This window comes from Aquila chrysaetos, chromosome 10 (genome assembly GCF_900496995.4).
Source record: "Aquila chrysaetos chrysaetos chromosome 10, bAquChr1.4, whole genome shotgun sequence".
NCBI classification, from domain to species: domain Eukaryota; kingdom Metazoa; phylum Chordata; class Aves; order Accipitriformes; family Accipitridae; genus Aquila; species Aquila chrysaetos.
Window position 1 is genome coordinate 6,930,404 of NC_044013.1, and position 15,077 is coordinate 6,945,480.

The 15,077-nt window shown below is 38.7% G+C and overlaps 1 protein-coding gene across 8 annotated transcripts in view; it reads left to right on the plus strand.

Moving 5' to 3' along the window:
- The window catches only part of ECT2 (epithelial cell transforming 2), a 32,427-nt gene extending 21,135 nt beyond the window's left edge, over nt 1–11,292 (plus strand). For 7 of the 8 annotated variants that reach the window (XM_030028969.2, XM_030028968.2, XM_030028963.2 and 4 more), the window contains 5 exons: nt 453–591; nt 2,139–2,293; nt 4,295–4,402; nt 5,525–5,671; nt 9,446–11,292. In XM_030028969.2, the coding sequence (XP_029884829.1) occupies nt 453–591; nt 2,139–2,293; nt 4,295–4,402; nt 5,525–5,671; nt 9,446–9,535 (639 nt within the window). In that variant the 3' untranslated portion in view covers nt 9,536–11,292. The remainder of the gene's footprint in view (nt 1–452; nt 592–2,138; nt 2,294–4,294; nt 4,403–5,524; nt 5,672–9,445) is intronic. The other variant, XM_030028971.2, reaches the window with a different exon arrangement.
- The last annotated feature ends 3,785 nt before the right edge of the window (nt 11,293–15,077 follow it).

Here is a 15,077-nt window from a genome sequence, read left to right on the forward strand (position 1 = left end):
AAGCAACAGCAAATGATATTTCTAGGACATAACACACCACAGCCTAAGCTGGCTCATGCACATAGACGTTGTCTTTTCTGCTTAAATCTAGACTACCTTGTGGTAGGTTTCAAAGGGCCCTTGCTTGTTATGCAGGATAGAATTAAGGTCTGTAATGCAAAATTATTTCTCCTCTTGATACATTTCTTAAAAATGTTTTTTTTTTTTTTCTTGAGGTGAGTATATTGATGTTAAGTAACAAGTGTTGCTGGGCTGTAGACGGTGAATAGTGAGATAAATGAGTTCCTTCAAGATTTATGTGGTAAATAGAGTAAAATACTCTTTAGAGTATCTTCTGTAGCAATGCTTTCTGTGCCTTCCTGTATACTAGAAGGTAAAAGAGTAGAAGAGAAACAAAAAAAATGGCAATAGACCTTCTACCTTTAACCTCTTTGTCTTCTATTTTACTGTAGATAGCGAGGAAGAGGCATAAAGTTATTGGTGCTTTCAAGAGTCCACATGGCCACACAAGGCCTCCTGCATCTCTCAAGCATGTTGTTCTCATGCCGCTTTCCCAGATCAAGAAAGTCCTAGACATCAGGGAGACAGAAGGTCTGTATGTTTTGAAGTGCTATGATAGCTGATGAAAGAGTATAAAGGATGAGTGAGGGTCTGCTGTTGTGAGATAGAATGCTAAGGTATATTTGTTGTATAGTATGTTAGGTATGTGATTTTATTATAAGCTTCTGTTTGAAGCTCTGTATGAGCTTGAGGATTCCTTACATTGATACCTTTTGGCTTTTCAAGAATCACGACAGGATGCTGAATCTGGCAGAACTACTAGATGGCATTAGCATAAGCCAACCAAATGGCAGTGTGAGTTAAACAGACTATGCTTGACAGCTCTGGATTTAAAAAATAAAAACAAAACCCCCAAACTTCAGTCCACAGCATTAGACTGACCAGACACAAGTGCTGTTGCCGTGAAACCAAATCTTCATTTAACTGGTGATAATGATGCTCAGGAGGAGCTGTGCTTAGCATCTTAAAAGAAAGATTTAGATGATTTAATTTCTCTGGCTGCTTTGCCATACTGAAACTGTAGTAATGCATTGCTGCAGCAGCAGAACTCATGCTACAATATTGTCCCAGCCTTGATAGTGATGTCTAAAGAAGTCTAGTCAGTCTAGTTTCTAGATCTATACCCTAGAAAGATAGATTTGATATTTCACTGTAGGTGATGTTATGCACGTCATACTTGTTCTGCTTTATGTTCTCTGAAGCACCTGAACATAGAAACCTAATAAAAAATAGAAATGGCAAAGAGAGTAAGTGGTAAATGTAGTGCCTACCTGCATTTTTGAAAGGTACTTTAGGGTTTCTCTTTTAAGAATTCTCTTTAAATTACTGTGCAACACTTAAGTTACTTTGGGACTTGGGTCATGGGAGCCATTTGTAAGCATACCATTTAATATTTGCTAAGAACTTCAGTATGCAAATCTTGGGAGAGGTCAGCTACTCTTATATATACATTCCCTTATAGGACTGATTTTTCTAGTGCTGCTTTTCTAAATTGGTTAGCGTGATTCAGCTTTGTCTGCTGTAAAGGGATATCAGCAATGGATTACTTTTGTGCTATCAAGTGAGCAATTTTTGTCAGGTTTAAACAGTAAAACTGTTGTAACTTGCCTATTTTAATGTGTCATATATAGTACTGATGTCTTTGTTGCTTTTTTCTGCTTTACAAAATAGGGTAAATGTTGTTTTTTTTGTTCTCTGTTGATAAAGAAATGATCTGTCCAACATGTCATGAGTTAGAGAACAAAATTGATATTTACTGCTATATCCAGTAAAGACTGACTAGTCTGCAGACTATAGTCTGCAGACTAATTTGGTGAATAAACAGCTGTTGCATGAACAGCTGATTGCAGCCTCTTGATGAAGGATGCAGACAGAACTCAGTGCTCTGGCAAGTGATACAACAGCTATCATGTAAATAAAGATAAAATCCTTGCACGAAATCATATTGTCCCTAAATCTAGCTCCTGGCAGATGGAAGGTTAACTCTTCTGAAGGTTCCCCCCTGATAATAAATAATTATTATTCTTTGTCTTGCCTCTTTTTTTTTAAAAAAAAACAAAAAACAAAAAAACCTGTAGATTGCCATAAAGCTTTTGCCTTAGTTGTGCGGCCACCTACGGAACTCAACAACAAGCTACTCAGTTTCCAGATGACAACTGAAGAGCCTCCTAAAGAAGACTGGTTGAAGATGTTGTGTCGGCACGTGGCTAACACTATATGTAAAGCAGATGCAGTAAGTACTCTGGAACCGTGTTGCTGATTGGAAATATTTCTCTCTTTTTGGCTTGAAGCATATGAAGCTAAAGAACTTGTTAATAGTGGACGTGCTTGAGGTGAAGTAGAGCAGAAAACATTTGTGCTAGCATGTCTGCAAATGAGTGGTTAAAAAGTGGAAAAGGAAACAGCCTGGAAGTTATCTTCTACAGAAGCTAATTACTTAAAAATCAACAATCATGCCCTTCCCCCATCACAGATTAATTATAAATAATTTAAACTCTGCACTGCAGATCTAAACAGAATTGTCTTCAGCTTGCTTCTTTCACAGCTATGTTTCAATTTACAATCCCGGCATTGTGGATTGTATGTTTTGGTTTAACTGTGTTAGGCTGAATTCTTTGTTCTATACCTTATTTGCATGGGCACCATAATGTAAGAGACATGAAGCATCTTCCTTTTGTAGACAGAGGCCTACAACCTTAAAACAAGGAAATAAAGAAAACAATGAAATAAAGGAGGCACTGGCCTCCTCACATTTTAGAAGTTCAATGTGTGGGCTTTCTACAGCCAGAAAAATAATAATTTGAGGAGTAGATCGTCTCTAATTAGGGCAAGAGACTTTCAGCTAATGTTTTAATTATGTAAGAGTGTATGCGTGTCAGTCATCCAAATTTGCTGAAAATGTGAAGTACATATAGCTGAAACAACTTGGGTTTAAGCTAGAAATGTTTTATGTTCTGCATTGTACTCTTACTGTACAATGTTTGGTTGTCTGTTATTTTTCAGAGACATGCTTGTTTCGGGACAGGTAAGTAATCAAAATAGCATCTTAGTTTTGTTTTTGTTTGCCTTGTTATCTAGGGACTTACAAATAAGAAACTTCGCTTTGTGCTTTTCCTTCCTTTTTCGCTACTGAGTAGGAAAAGTACTGATTCAGAAGAGTTAACTTTAATCTGTCACATATCTTTAGTCTCTTGTGTTATGTATAACACAAAGGGATGGAAAAATGTTGGGGTTTTTTAATAGCAATTAAATCTTTGTGTAATAAATGTGTCATTCCCTCCTGCCCCAGGACATTCACAATTGTATGCTGACAAATTGTAACCTACTATGCTGAATCCCATTGGTTACAATTTCTGTAACTGCTGCTTTGTACCAACTATATAATACTTTTTTTCTTGCCGATTTTAAAGTCAAATTGAGCTTCAATTTAAGCACAGTTCCCCTTTTCGCTGGTTTTCAAGAACTCTGGCATCATGTGAGAATGAGCTAGTGTTGGCTTTGCCACATGGTGGCAGGAAAGGCTTTAACTACTTTGTTAGACACTAGGAATAGCTATACAGCTCAGCTTGCTGTCTGGTGTCCTTATTCCCCCCCCCCCCCCCCCCCCCCCAAAAAAAAAACCCTTTTTTTTAGGTAAACTGCCTTTTCTCAAAATAAAACCCCAAAACAACAACTACACCCCCCCCCCCCCAGCAACTTCCCACTTCCATGTGTGCCCCCTGCCCCCGTGTTTTGTAAGTAGCTAGCTAGAGATTGCTTTGCACATGTTAGAGTTTAAGAACGAGGCATGAAAAAAACCCAGAACTTGTGGCTATTCTGAAACATTTATTTGGCTTAAGCTGAAAGAATTAGTCTTAATGTTTGACAGCTGGATCTATCAAGATTTCACTTCAGAAGAGATAGATATGTTAGTGAAACTAAGAGGTATGTATCTTGTGAAACTCTCTAGGTATACTTCAAAATGATTGCCTTTACTTTGGTAAACCCTGAATTTGAAGCTGAATCAATCAAAGCAAATGTAAAACTACTGATGAAGTGGTTTCATAAACTGATTGCACCAGCAGTTAATCTAATGAAATGGCATGAAAGCAAATAGCTGCTTAACTGTATATTGAGGTAAATATGGAGGCGTATGGCAATTAAAACATCTAAATCTGACCTACTGAACTAGAGAACGATATTTTGACAAGTGCTGATGTTTGTTGACCATTATTAAGACTATTTTTGTCAATAGGAAAATCTCATTTATACTGCTGATCCTGATTCAGTTGAAGTAAATACTAAAGATATGGACAGTACTTTAAGCAGAGCATCCAGGGCAATAAAGAAAACATCAAAAAAGGTAAGATACTATAAAGATGGTGCTTTACAGTAAAACCCATTTTAGTCAGGGAGTTGTGCTACTATTCCTGTTTCAGGTGTTTGTAGTACTTACAGCAGTGACAGGAAAAACTTAATCTGAACTAAAACTCTTAAGTATAAGCTCCTTAAAGAAGGTGGCGAGTGTTTGAGGTTTTGACTGAGTAGTTTTGGAGTATCTGTATATAGTATTATGGTCATAAGTATTATGTAGTCATTTTTGAGTCTGTTATGGAATTTTGTTTAATATTTTGAATCTCTTAAATATATTACAAAAAAACCCCCCAACCCTCTGTTCTAACTGTTCTTAGCATATTGAATGGAGTTTTAAAGCTGCCTGCAATTATCTAAATACAAGTACCTTCAAAAGTAGGATGGGTGTGTAGAGTATGCATGTCCTGATAATGAAACAGACTTTGAAATAGCAAGGAAGTAAGCGCTGAATGCTGGTGTCTGCCTGTGCATGCTTTCCCTTGTGTATGGCTTAGATGCTCTCAACTAATGGACTGAGAAACTGTGCCCTCTTCTGCTCGGAGGACCTGGCTGGGAGGCAGGATTAAGGCTGCCTGTCTGCTCTGTCATGTTGGCTGTGCACTGGGTTTGGTTCTGCTAAAGTTTGTGGCATGACAGAATGATGCAGCAAGGAGGAATTTGTTCCCCATTCTCAGCAGCCTCGCAGCAGCCTCAGTACGTTGAAGGTGATAATACTGTTTCCTAGAGAAAACTGTGGAGGCTGCTGTAGTTTGGAAGCTGTTGAAGACTAAATTTGAGAGCAACTTAAAGGAGGGGAGACCTGACTTTGAAGAACCCAAGGGATGTGAGGAAGCCTAGTTGACTAGACTTTATTTTGACTTCTCCCTGAATCTCTGTTCTGCCCCCTGCCGTGTTGTCTTCCTATTTGGACAGAGTGAGAAGAGCAGGGCTGATGGGGAGCCTTAAAAGTCAGATCATCTTGTGGGTGTGTTTGTTTGCCTAGTTTTGATAGAGTCATATTACCGTTTGATACACACCCTGCAGATGTTCAAAATTTGAATGGTAGCCTATATTGTAGTAGTTATAACAGCCTGATTTTTGTCAGTGTCTAACTGCTTGTCAAACTCCTCAGGTTACAAGAGCATTTTCTTTCTCGAAAACACCAAAGAGAGCTCTTCGAAGGGCTTTAATGTCGCATAGTGCAACAGAAGGAAGAAGTCCCAGTTCAGCTAATGACAGTTATATAGGCAGCCGACTGACCAGTACATCGTCATTAGCGGTAAGTCATTTGGCTACGCAGGCCAAGTAAGTAACCTTTTTAAGATCACAGTTATTTTAATGTCTGGTGTTGATCTTGCTTTAACAATTTCAAGATCCACAGTGGAAAAATTTATTTTTAACTACACTCATAGATGTGTTATTTTCTGAGCAAGAGTTGTTTAATGAGAAGCCTTACTTGCTGAAAATGCAGAAAAATCTGCTGTATGTACTAGAAAATGGGACTTGCCATGTACAATTAAGTTGGGGAAAAAAAACCCAGCCTCTTTTGCCAGAGATGGAGTATGTATCCTCTTCTGTGTGAGAAACTTCTAGCACACTATCTTGTGTTAGCTCATGCTTTTGATTTTGGACAATATATACAAATGTGGTGTACAACCCTGAATAGTACGATGAAAGTGTCAATGAGAGTAGTGAGATGGTAGACATCTTGTGAAAACAGACTGGGAAGGAAGGGTACAGAAATACAGATGCTGCCCCCGGAGAGTTTTTAAAAAGGCAAGAGAATTATCTCTTTACACATGTTTAAGAAAACTTGGTAAAATAATGTATTGTTCTACATACTGCAACTCTTCTGCTATGCTTGGCTAACTATTGCAGCTTTCTTCTGCTACACTAGGTCAAACTCAATTTCCTAGTACAGTCTAGTAAAGCAGACTAGATTTGGAGGAATTTTTTCATCATCTTATGAATCTCCTATGAAGACAGGCCGAGAGAGTTGTTCAGCCTAGAGAAGAGAAGGCTCTGGGGAGACATTAGAGCAGCCTTCCCGTACCTAAGTGGGGCCTACAAGAAAGCTGGAGAGGGACTTTTACAAGAGCAGGTAGCGATAGGACAAGGGGTAATGGCTTTAAACTGAAAGGGGGTAGATTTAGATTAGATGTAAGGCAGAAATTCTTCACTATATGAGGGTGGCAAGGCACTGGGACAGGTTGCCCAGAGAGGTTGCCCAGGATGCCCCATCCCTGGCAGTGTTCAAGGCCAGGTTGGATGGGGTTTGAGCAACCTGGTCTGGTGGAAGGTGTCCCTGCCCAGGGCAGGGGGGTTGGAACTAGATGATCTTTCAGGTCCCTTTCAACCTAAACTATTCAATGATTCGATGACCTTCGCTTTTATTCTAGTGTTTACTTAGCATACAGATTTACTCAAACATCTACTTTAAAGTTTTGTAGTTTGTAGAACAGAAAGCCAAGAACAGGATTTCCTGTGTATCTTTCTACTACTGCTTCATGTGTCAGTACCTTAATATAGAGGTAATTCAGTATGTTTGAGTGGCCATTAAATTATACAACATAAAGATATTGCCCTGCTCTCCCACATGAGATAGGCATGAGAAAATATGGATTAATAAGGGAGGAAGTATCACAATAGACTCCCTTGCTTTAGAGGAAATAAGAAAATCTACCAGTGTGGCTATACCCCAGCTCTGTGTAGAGATTTTCTTCCTTCAATTATGATTGCTCCAACGATTGTTTTTGAAGTCTAATATTCTGTCTTCATTTTGATACAGCACTGTATCTCATTTCTTATGAAAATGCAAGTCATGCGCTTTCCTCTTTGTGTGCGTCTACGCCATACAAAAATACTTTTTTCCACAAAATGGTAGGAACTTAAAGTGGTGAAAAATATTTTCCTATTTCAAATTGTTCCCAGAGTTCTTGGACCCCTGAGGTAGTAAGCTGCAGCTTGGCAGCAGATCATATGTTGTGTGTGATGTTGTGTGGGTTTTTTTAACCAATCCCACACACCGCTGAACTTGCATAAAGCCTTTTTGGTTGAATCATAAGGTTGAGGGGAAAAGAGAGGTTTGGATTCCAGCCCCTCATGCTGGGATACCGGTGCAGTTCTTGAGTAGGAAACTGAATCTGCAGGAAACCTGTCTGAGTCCATTGAGAGGCTCAAAGCTGTTATTCAGACATATTGTTTTATTTAAATAAAATCCCGGCCTGTGGTTACGTGGAGATTTTTTGGTGTAGAAAAACTATAGAGTAAAAATGTCAATAAAGCTTGGATGCTTGGTTTTTTTTCTTGTTTGGACTAACTCTTGAACCCCTGCCTAATTGTAGGTTGCTCGTTCATCTTCTACGTGCAGCCTAAATGGATCTGTCAAATGTGCTGTTAATGTTCATCGCTCCAGTTCTGTTGATTGGAGCTCTCAAAATTCCAGGCCTCGACCTGCGCTGTGCTCTGGCTCTCCAAATAGCCATCTTTCAAATGCTGTAGAAGGAAAAACCTCTTCCAACTTGGAAAGCTTAAATGGTCATGCCTTGGACAGATCATGTCCTATCCTTATTATTACTACCACTTCTGGTGATGCTGGAGATAATAACCAATGTGGTGCTGAAAAATTCTGTACATCAAATCCTGACTGTTAATGCCCGTCTTGCATGAAGTGAGCAAAAAATCTTGATTCCTCTAAACTAAGACAGCACGGTACAACTATATAAAACACTAGAATCCACAAAGTGTTTTAAATGGTGTTGGGTGTTTCTTTGACTTGTTCTAATGTATGGGGTTGCAGTCAACACTCACGTGTGGTCTAGTTCTACTTCTGGTTCTGGGTGCAAAGTTAATTCTTTCACAAATCCTTTTAACTTTAATTTTTCTGCATTTTTTTCTCAATTCATTTCTATACAATTGAATTAATTACTGTTTCAGTTCAGTTATCCAACTGGCAGTGTAGCTCACTGGCCAGAGTTCTGAGGACTTCAATAACTTGGTTGCAGAGAAGTCTTGAGCAGCTAATTTTACCTGTGGTTTTAAGTTTTTGTTCCCCCACCTGTAAATAGAAAAAATACCCTGTATAAAATACTTTAGAGTCTAATAAGAGCTGCTATATAGAGGAGTTTAGGATTTAATTTTCAAATATTGGCTATGACTGCAAATAGAAGACGTGCCATAAACAGGCATTAGACTTTGTAGTGAAGTGGTATATCCTTACCTGCTCAAAATATCCCTATTTAAAAGGTTCTCGAAGCATGCAGGTGCAGCAAGCTGCCTAACTACCATGACCTGTTTATATGCTGAAAAGCTTGGCTGAGCTATAAAGAGCAAGGGAAGATTGCTTGTGAAAGTATCTTGAGGTTTAATGTAAAAAGAATATAAAAATCTCAGCTGATCCAAAGAGGTTAACTTTTAGTGCTACCACTGTAATTTTAAGTCCCAGAAGCAGGCTATGCTCCTAGCACCAGAAAAGTCAGCTTTTTGCCTAGTTTGTGCCCACCCAGGCACAGCTAAAGCAAGCTTTGACAAATCATTGTGATGTCTGTTGCCTTCTGTATCCAAGAAGGCATGTATTAAGTGTCTAATGTGGGGCTCAAAGCTGGTAAGAATACAGAAAGTTGTGGCATCTGAGGGGGAGCTCCATTTCTCTAAGAGATTATCATAATGTGTCTTGCCTTCAATTTGGAGGGAGAGTATTATTGCAAAAAGTGTGATGCAAGTTGTATGCAAATACTTGGCTAACAGCTAGTCTTCAAATCATGTTCTTGCATTCTTAATCTCTCAAGGCTGGTAACAAGGAAAAATCTTTCTTCTGCATTTTTAAAAATATATGCATTCTACTCATTTGGTGTTGTCTAACTTTTCTGTTCAAAATCTAGAAAGGCTGAATCATTAATTTCAAAAGCTGCCAGTCTTAACGATCTTCTGTACTGTTACATTCCTTATACTATGCATCAGGGTTGAGAAATGACTACTGCACTGTTGACATTGGCTAATAAATGATCAAATAACTTCTTTTTTTTTTTTTTTTTTTTTTTTTTTTCCCCAACAGGGTATTCCTTCTCCTTCCTTGGTCAGTCTTCCCTCAATCTTTGAAAAAAGGAGTCACACGTTAAGTCGATCAACAACCCACTTGATATGAAGCAGGTCTAAAATATAGTGCTGTATTGTAGAGACTGACAAGCAGCTGGCTGTTCATATGACCTCTTAGTGACATTAATGGTACCTTAGTCATTAGCACTTAGCAATGATTAGCAAAATGTTAGATAACACTAAGTTAATCATAAGGGGTTTTTAGTTGTATTGAAGCAGATCAGCTAATCAGTGGAATAAGTAACTGGGTCTTTATTTAAGAGACAGTATTCCCTTGCACAAATTTATTTTCTCACCAACATAGTGGAAGCATTTTCTTCCATGGAAATTGTCCCCTCTAGGCAATAAACTAGTTTGTCAGACTTTTAAATGAAGATGATGATCACATAACTTACTGCTAGTTTGGATGACTCTTATGCTTGCCTAACTTCATCAATTGGCAGAGCACTCTGGTGTTTGAATTGTTGATTTCTTAAATGGAGATGCATTATGAAGTACCTGACCTTTCAAGTATGACAGTTAACCTGTTGTACAGCTGCTTATTCCAGATATTTTATAAATGTAGTTGTTTATAAAGAAATAGAATTGAATTTCTGTGATTATGATCTTCTGCAGCCTCACTGTAACACAGTGGTCTGTTACATGGGTTTATTAGAACAGTAAGTTTAAAGGCTATGACTAGCGTTGACCACCAAAAATGATTAACTGAAGTCTTTGAATTTCTTTGAAATGAAAGTCTGAGGAAAATAATTACACTCCCTTTTAGCAGGGCTGTTAAACAAACCCCCAAAACCCCACACCTTCCACATACTTGGTTAACAAATCATTATTTAATGTATGGAATTATTGGTGTGGCATTGTAACTTGAAGGCCCTATTTTGGTGTGTCAAACTTCAGGTGTAGTACTCCTAAGGTTTTTACTTGGCTTTCTTGTGTATTTGTGTCTTTCTTCAAAACTATATGTTCACTTCTTTCATCTCTGAACAGTTAGTATGATGCGATGCTATCTCAGGAACTATCTAAATATGTATATTTCTGCATTTCATTAACAGTTTACCTGTGTGTCTGTATTAGCAAGAGTTCTCAACTTCTGGTTTGTTTTTAACCACCAGTGTCTTGTCTTATGTCTAGATGTAACTAGTGATGCTTTTGAATGTGTCAGACTTAACTGTTTTTTATATCTCTTTATGCCAATCCAAGCAATGTAAATAAACTGTTTAAAATAACACTGCTTGTGGCTTTGCTAAACAGGCTTTTATGAGAGCCTACTTTGTCTTTTCACATAAAAAACGTTGTGTTGGGCTCCAGCCTACAAGTGTACTCTGACTAGCTCTATAGCTATTCCTAATAAAGCATGTAAGTTGGTAGGCCTGAATCTGCCAGAACTGAACTTATTTTCTCTTAATATATTCACCATTCTCCACTCTTCCCCTGGGTATGTGTATCCATGGGTATTTTGTCCTTATCCATTCAAAATAAACAGCTGAGCTAAATATGCACTGACACTTACATAATAAAATGGCTCTAGGAAATGAACTATTCAATAAATGCTGTGCTAAAAAATCAACAACAGCTTTTGGTTTCTTCTTTGTTATTTTTGGAAGGACATCTTCAACGTGGTTAATTCCATGCAAACTTATGATAATATCAGGCTATCATTTCTCTGGTCATCTTTGATTTCCAAATCATTTATAATTTAGCTTCTACATCAAGTTGACTTGCACTCAAAACCAATTGAACCTCTAGTGCTTACTGTATTGCCTAATCTTGTCATTACCACTCCTGCACAGCTCTGTTGTTACTAAATGAATGGAAAATGATTGTTCAGAGGGCTGAGTCCTACTGCTCTTCATTTGTTGCATACCGCTTTCTAATGGAGGAACTAGTTCTGCTCAGTCTTGCTAACTCTTGAAGGAGGAGAAGAATGAGGAAGACCATGCCTGCCTCCAGTGTGACTTGACGCCCTACTGCATTCTGGATGCATTATTATCTTAACCCGTTATGTCAAGTTTCAGCATGAGATGCCCCTATTTTTATTAAAAAAAAAGGTGTACTGTTATTAAAAGAAAATCTTATGTTAGCACTAAGAGGAAAGGGGCAGCTCAATCTCCTTGTAATTAAATGAGATGATTTAAAATGGTCAATGTAGTCATTACTTTGTCCACAGCTCTTTGACTACGCTCTAAGGTGATGTACTCCAGCAGCAGTTAATTGAAGGCACGCTCGGTCCCAAACTGGTGAGAGGATATGCTGCCAATGTGTATCTTAGGATTGTACTGAAGCCCTTAACTGCTCTTTGGATATTGACTGTCAGAGGACCAGAAGTTTTTCAGTGAGATAGACAGAAGTGAAAACAGTGACATTTTGGGTTAAAATAACAAGCTGATGGGTAATAATTAACACTGAGTTGCTGATTTGACAACTTGCTCTCAATCTAATTACCTAGAGCAGTGTAACAAGTCTTTTGGATACTGGAGAAAATAGTAGCAATTGTCTGACCCAGTTTTAGTAAGGCATTGTCTTGCATGACAGTATTAAGAGGTTGCTAGCAGAGGGAAAGCTACTAGTGAGCAAATACAAAACTGGCTTATCTGTACCCATTGGACAGCAAATCTTACTAGTATCCACTGTGGTTATATTGAGTGGGGCTCCCCGGGGGTCTGTTCAGCATTTCTATTGACTTGAGTGGATAACGGAGTGGGAGAGCGTGCTTATTAGTTTTACGACTGTCACACAGCAGCAAGAAACTTGAGTACATGACAGAACAAGATTAGAGGGGGAAGTGAGCTTTGTCAGTTAGAGAGGGGCTCCAGAGTAACAGAAACAAGCAAAAATAAGAAATTTTTACAAATGAGAGGTTTGCCCCCACCTTCTCCATTTCCAATAATACATGCACATGTTGTAGCATTAGAACAAGGACATAATTGGGGGGGGGGGGTATTTTGGTTGGTGTTCTTTTGAATTTTAGGTGAGACTGGTTCTCAAAACTAGAATTTTAAACAATGATGCTTTTACCATCTAGCCGCTATGGGATGTGCCTTATTGAGTAACAGTAGTCATCTGGTTTTGTACAATACCTAGCTTCAATCACAATACAAACAATTCAAATCTCCTGAATAATTTTTTAAACTTCAGTTCAGAGAGTTTAGTTGAATTAAGTATAATTTCTCAAGTTTTTATGCTGAGATTTCTGTATCAGTAGAACTATAGGATCTGTTCTGCAACTCTTTAAAGAACAAACTTGGGGATAAAAAGAACATTTCTTTCTAACCTAGCTCTCATTCACTTACCACTGTGCTAAAGGGTTAGCCAGCACGCATTCAGCATACAATGAAGAATTGTTTTCGTTCAGAAAGACTGGAACTCTCTGAAGAGGAGGTCAAAAGATGATCTTTGTTTAAAACACAACCTTCTGTTCTTGTAGGCTGCACAGAATCAAACAGTTCAATGAGCTTGTGTTCATTGCTACAAGAATCCTTACTCTTAACGATTGTTCTAAATTGGTGCTTCTTAAACTTGAAGAACAGCTATCAAAGGAAAGGGTCTTCTGTTGGGTGGGTGTTAGGTGGGGATGTCTCACTGTTCTGATCCAAACTTTCAAGGAGAATGCAGTTTTCTAGCAGCATGCTGGCTCGCTTCTCTTTTTAGTATGTGTATCTTGAGGTTCCGGGTAGTACTGCTCCAAGAAGAAAATTCCTTTGAGTAGGTGTGCTATATGTACATTGCCATGGAATTTATTTAAGTATGCCCTTCGACATTTTGAGAAAATTATGTATTGTGTTACCAACCTATCTTTGTTACTAGTTGAAATACAGAATGGTGCTCAGAAGTTCATACTATAAATGGTGTTAAAGGAGCCTGTATAGCTATCAGGTGGTACTTTGGAGGGAGTACATAGACTAAAGCTTGTACTGAGGCAGGGTGATGCATAAGGAAGCAATAGTTGGTTTACCTGCTCAAAAAAATTAGAAAAAACCCCACTGAGATACTGAAGAAGCCAGAAGTGGGCCAAGACACCGGAGGAAGTCTGGAACACAGGTTGGAGCTGAACTCTTCTCCTTATGTCGATATCTGAATCGCATGAACTTCCTTATGTAGCTTAGTCCGGGCTTGAGTGGTCCAGCCATTCACAAACCTGTACCTAGAATTCATAAACATACTCTCATGGCAAGCTATTAAAGCATTCATGGACTAAGATGGTTAATCTTTTATAGGTTTTTTTGTTCAAAGAGAAAAGGTGGAGAGATTACAGGTGCTTGAGAGCACCTGTTTGTGAATTTGTTGTAGATTCAACAGGACGGCTTGACCTGTATTTTGCAGAAAAATAGTTGCTGTTTCAAAAATAGGAACTGAAAACTCCACTGTGAGATGGATGTTTACAACCTCTGAAAGCCAGCCATCAGAGACAAAACAGGGGCTAGCTAGAATGTACTTTAAAAACACAAAAGCTGTTGAGAGCTTAAAATGTTGGCTGAGTGCTCTATGCAGCTGACATTGGAAGGGTGAAGGCAAACTGGTGCCACGTTCTTTGCCTTGAGACCGGTTTTAAGCACAGAGCCAGAAACCTGCTCTCTGCCATCAGTAACGAAAGCTAAAATGGAAATGAGATCACCATGAAAACAAACTAATTAAATATCTAGTGAAATACATGTAACACTGTCAGATGTTAGGCAAATAAAAGTAATTTTTAGATAAGAACATTACCACAATTCAGGGCTGAATTTTCAGCTGGCACAGAGTATTCTATCAGCCTCTATACAAATGCAAGCATGCATTTGTATGCCTAATTTAGGCAGTTAGAAGGGCAATTACCACCCTACCTGCAAATTGTAATTAGTTTAAGCTGTCTTGGTGCCTTCAACAGCTGATCCATACACTGACACTGACTTTAAGAAGAGCGACTGTAGTGGGAGCTACCCTCTGTTGTTGAAGCAAGTTATTATATATAAATACATATATGTTTGAAGTAGCGAGAAAACAATGCTTACAAAGAGATGTGAAGCCTCCTTTTATTTTTACCCGACGTAGGGAGCCCTAGTGCGGGTACTTTATAGTAGCGGAATTAAGCAATTGAAGTTCTGATATTTCTGTGAATATTGGTAGAAAGAGGAGAACCTTTACACCTCTCATTCCCCCTCTCCCTCCAGCACCTCAATTTCTTCGAGGGCTGAGGAAGAGGGGTTTGGCCTAATGCTGGAGAGCCCAGCTTTGCTGCTCAGCTTACCAGGAGCACTGTAGAACCCGTCCTATTTTGGGGCAAGTAAAATCTCGTGCCCACCGAAGCCCAGAAGCAGGCTGCGTCCTGCCTCGCCAGTTCAGGTTTTCCCCGGCACCTGTGAAGATTGGGTAAAGGATGACTTTTTGCATTTCTCTTCCACCACCTCTTTCTCCATCCAGAGATCAAGGAAAGCGCAACAGCCTGGTAAGCACGCTAACAATTTATTAATGGATTCTTTAAAATAGGATTGACTGGAGTAGAAATTGTATTACCTGAGCGCTTGGAGATTTTGGTTCGTGTACGGTTAAAAACGGCGATGTTTATTTGTCAGTGTTTGGAGATACTAACTACCTCTCATAAATACTCAACTTCT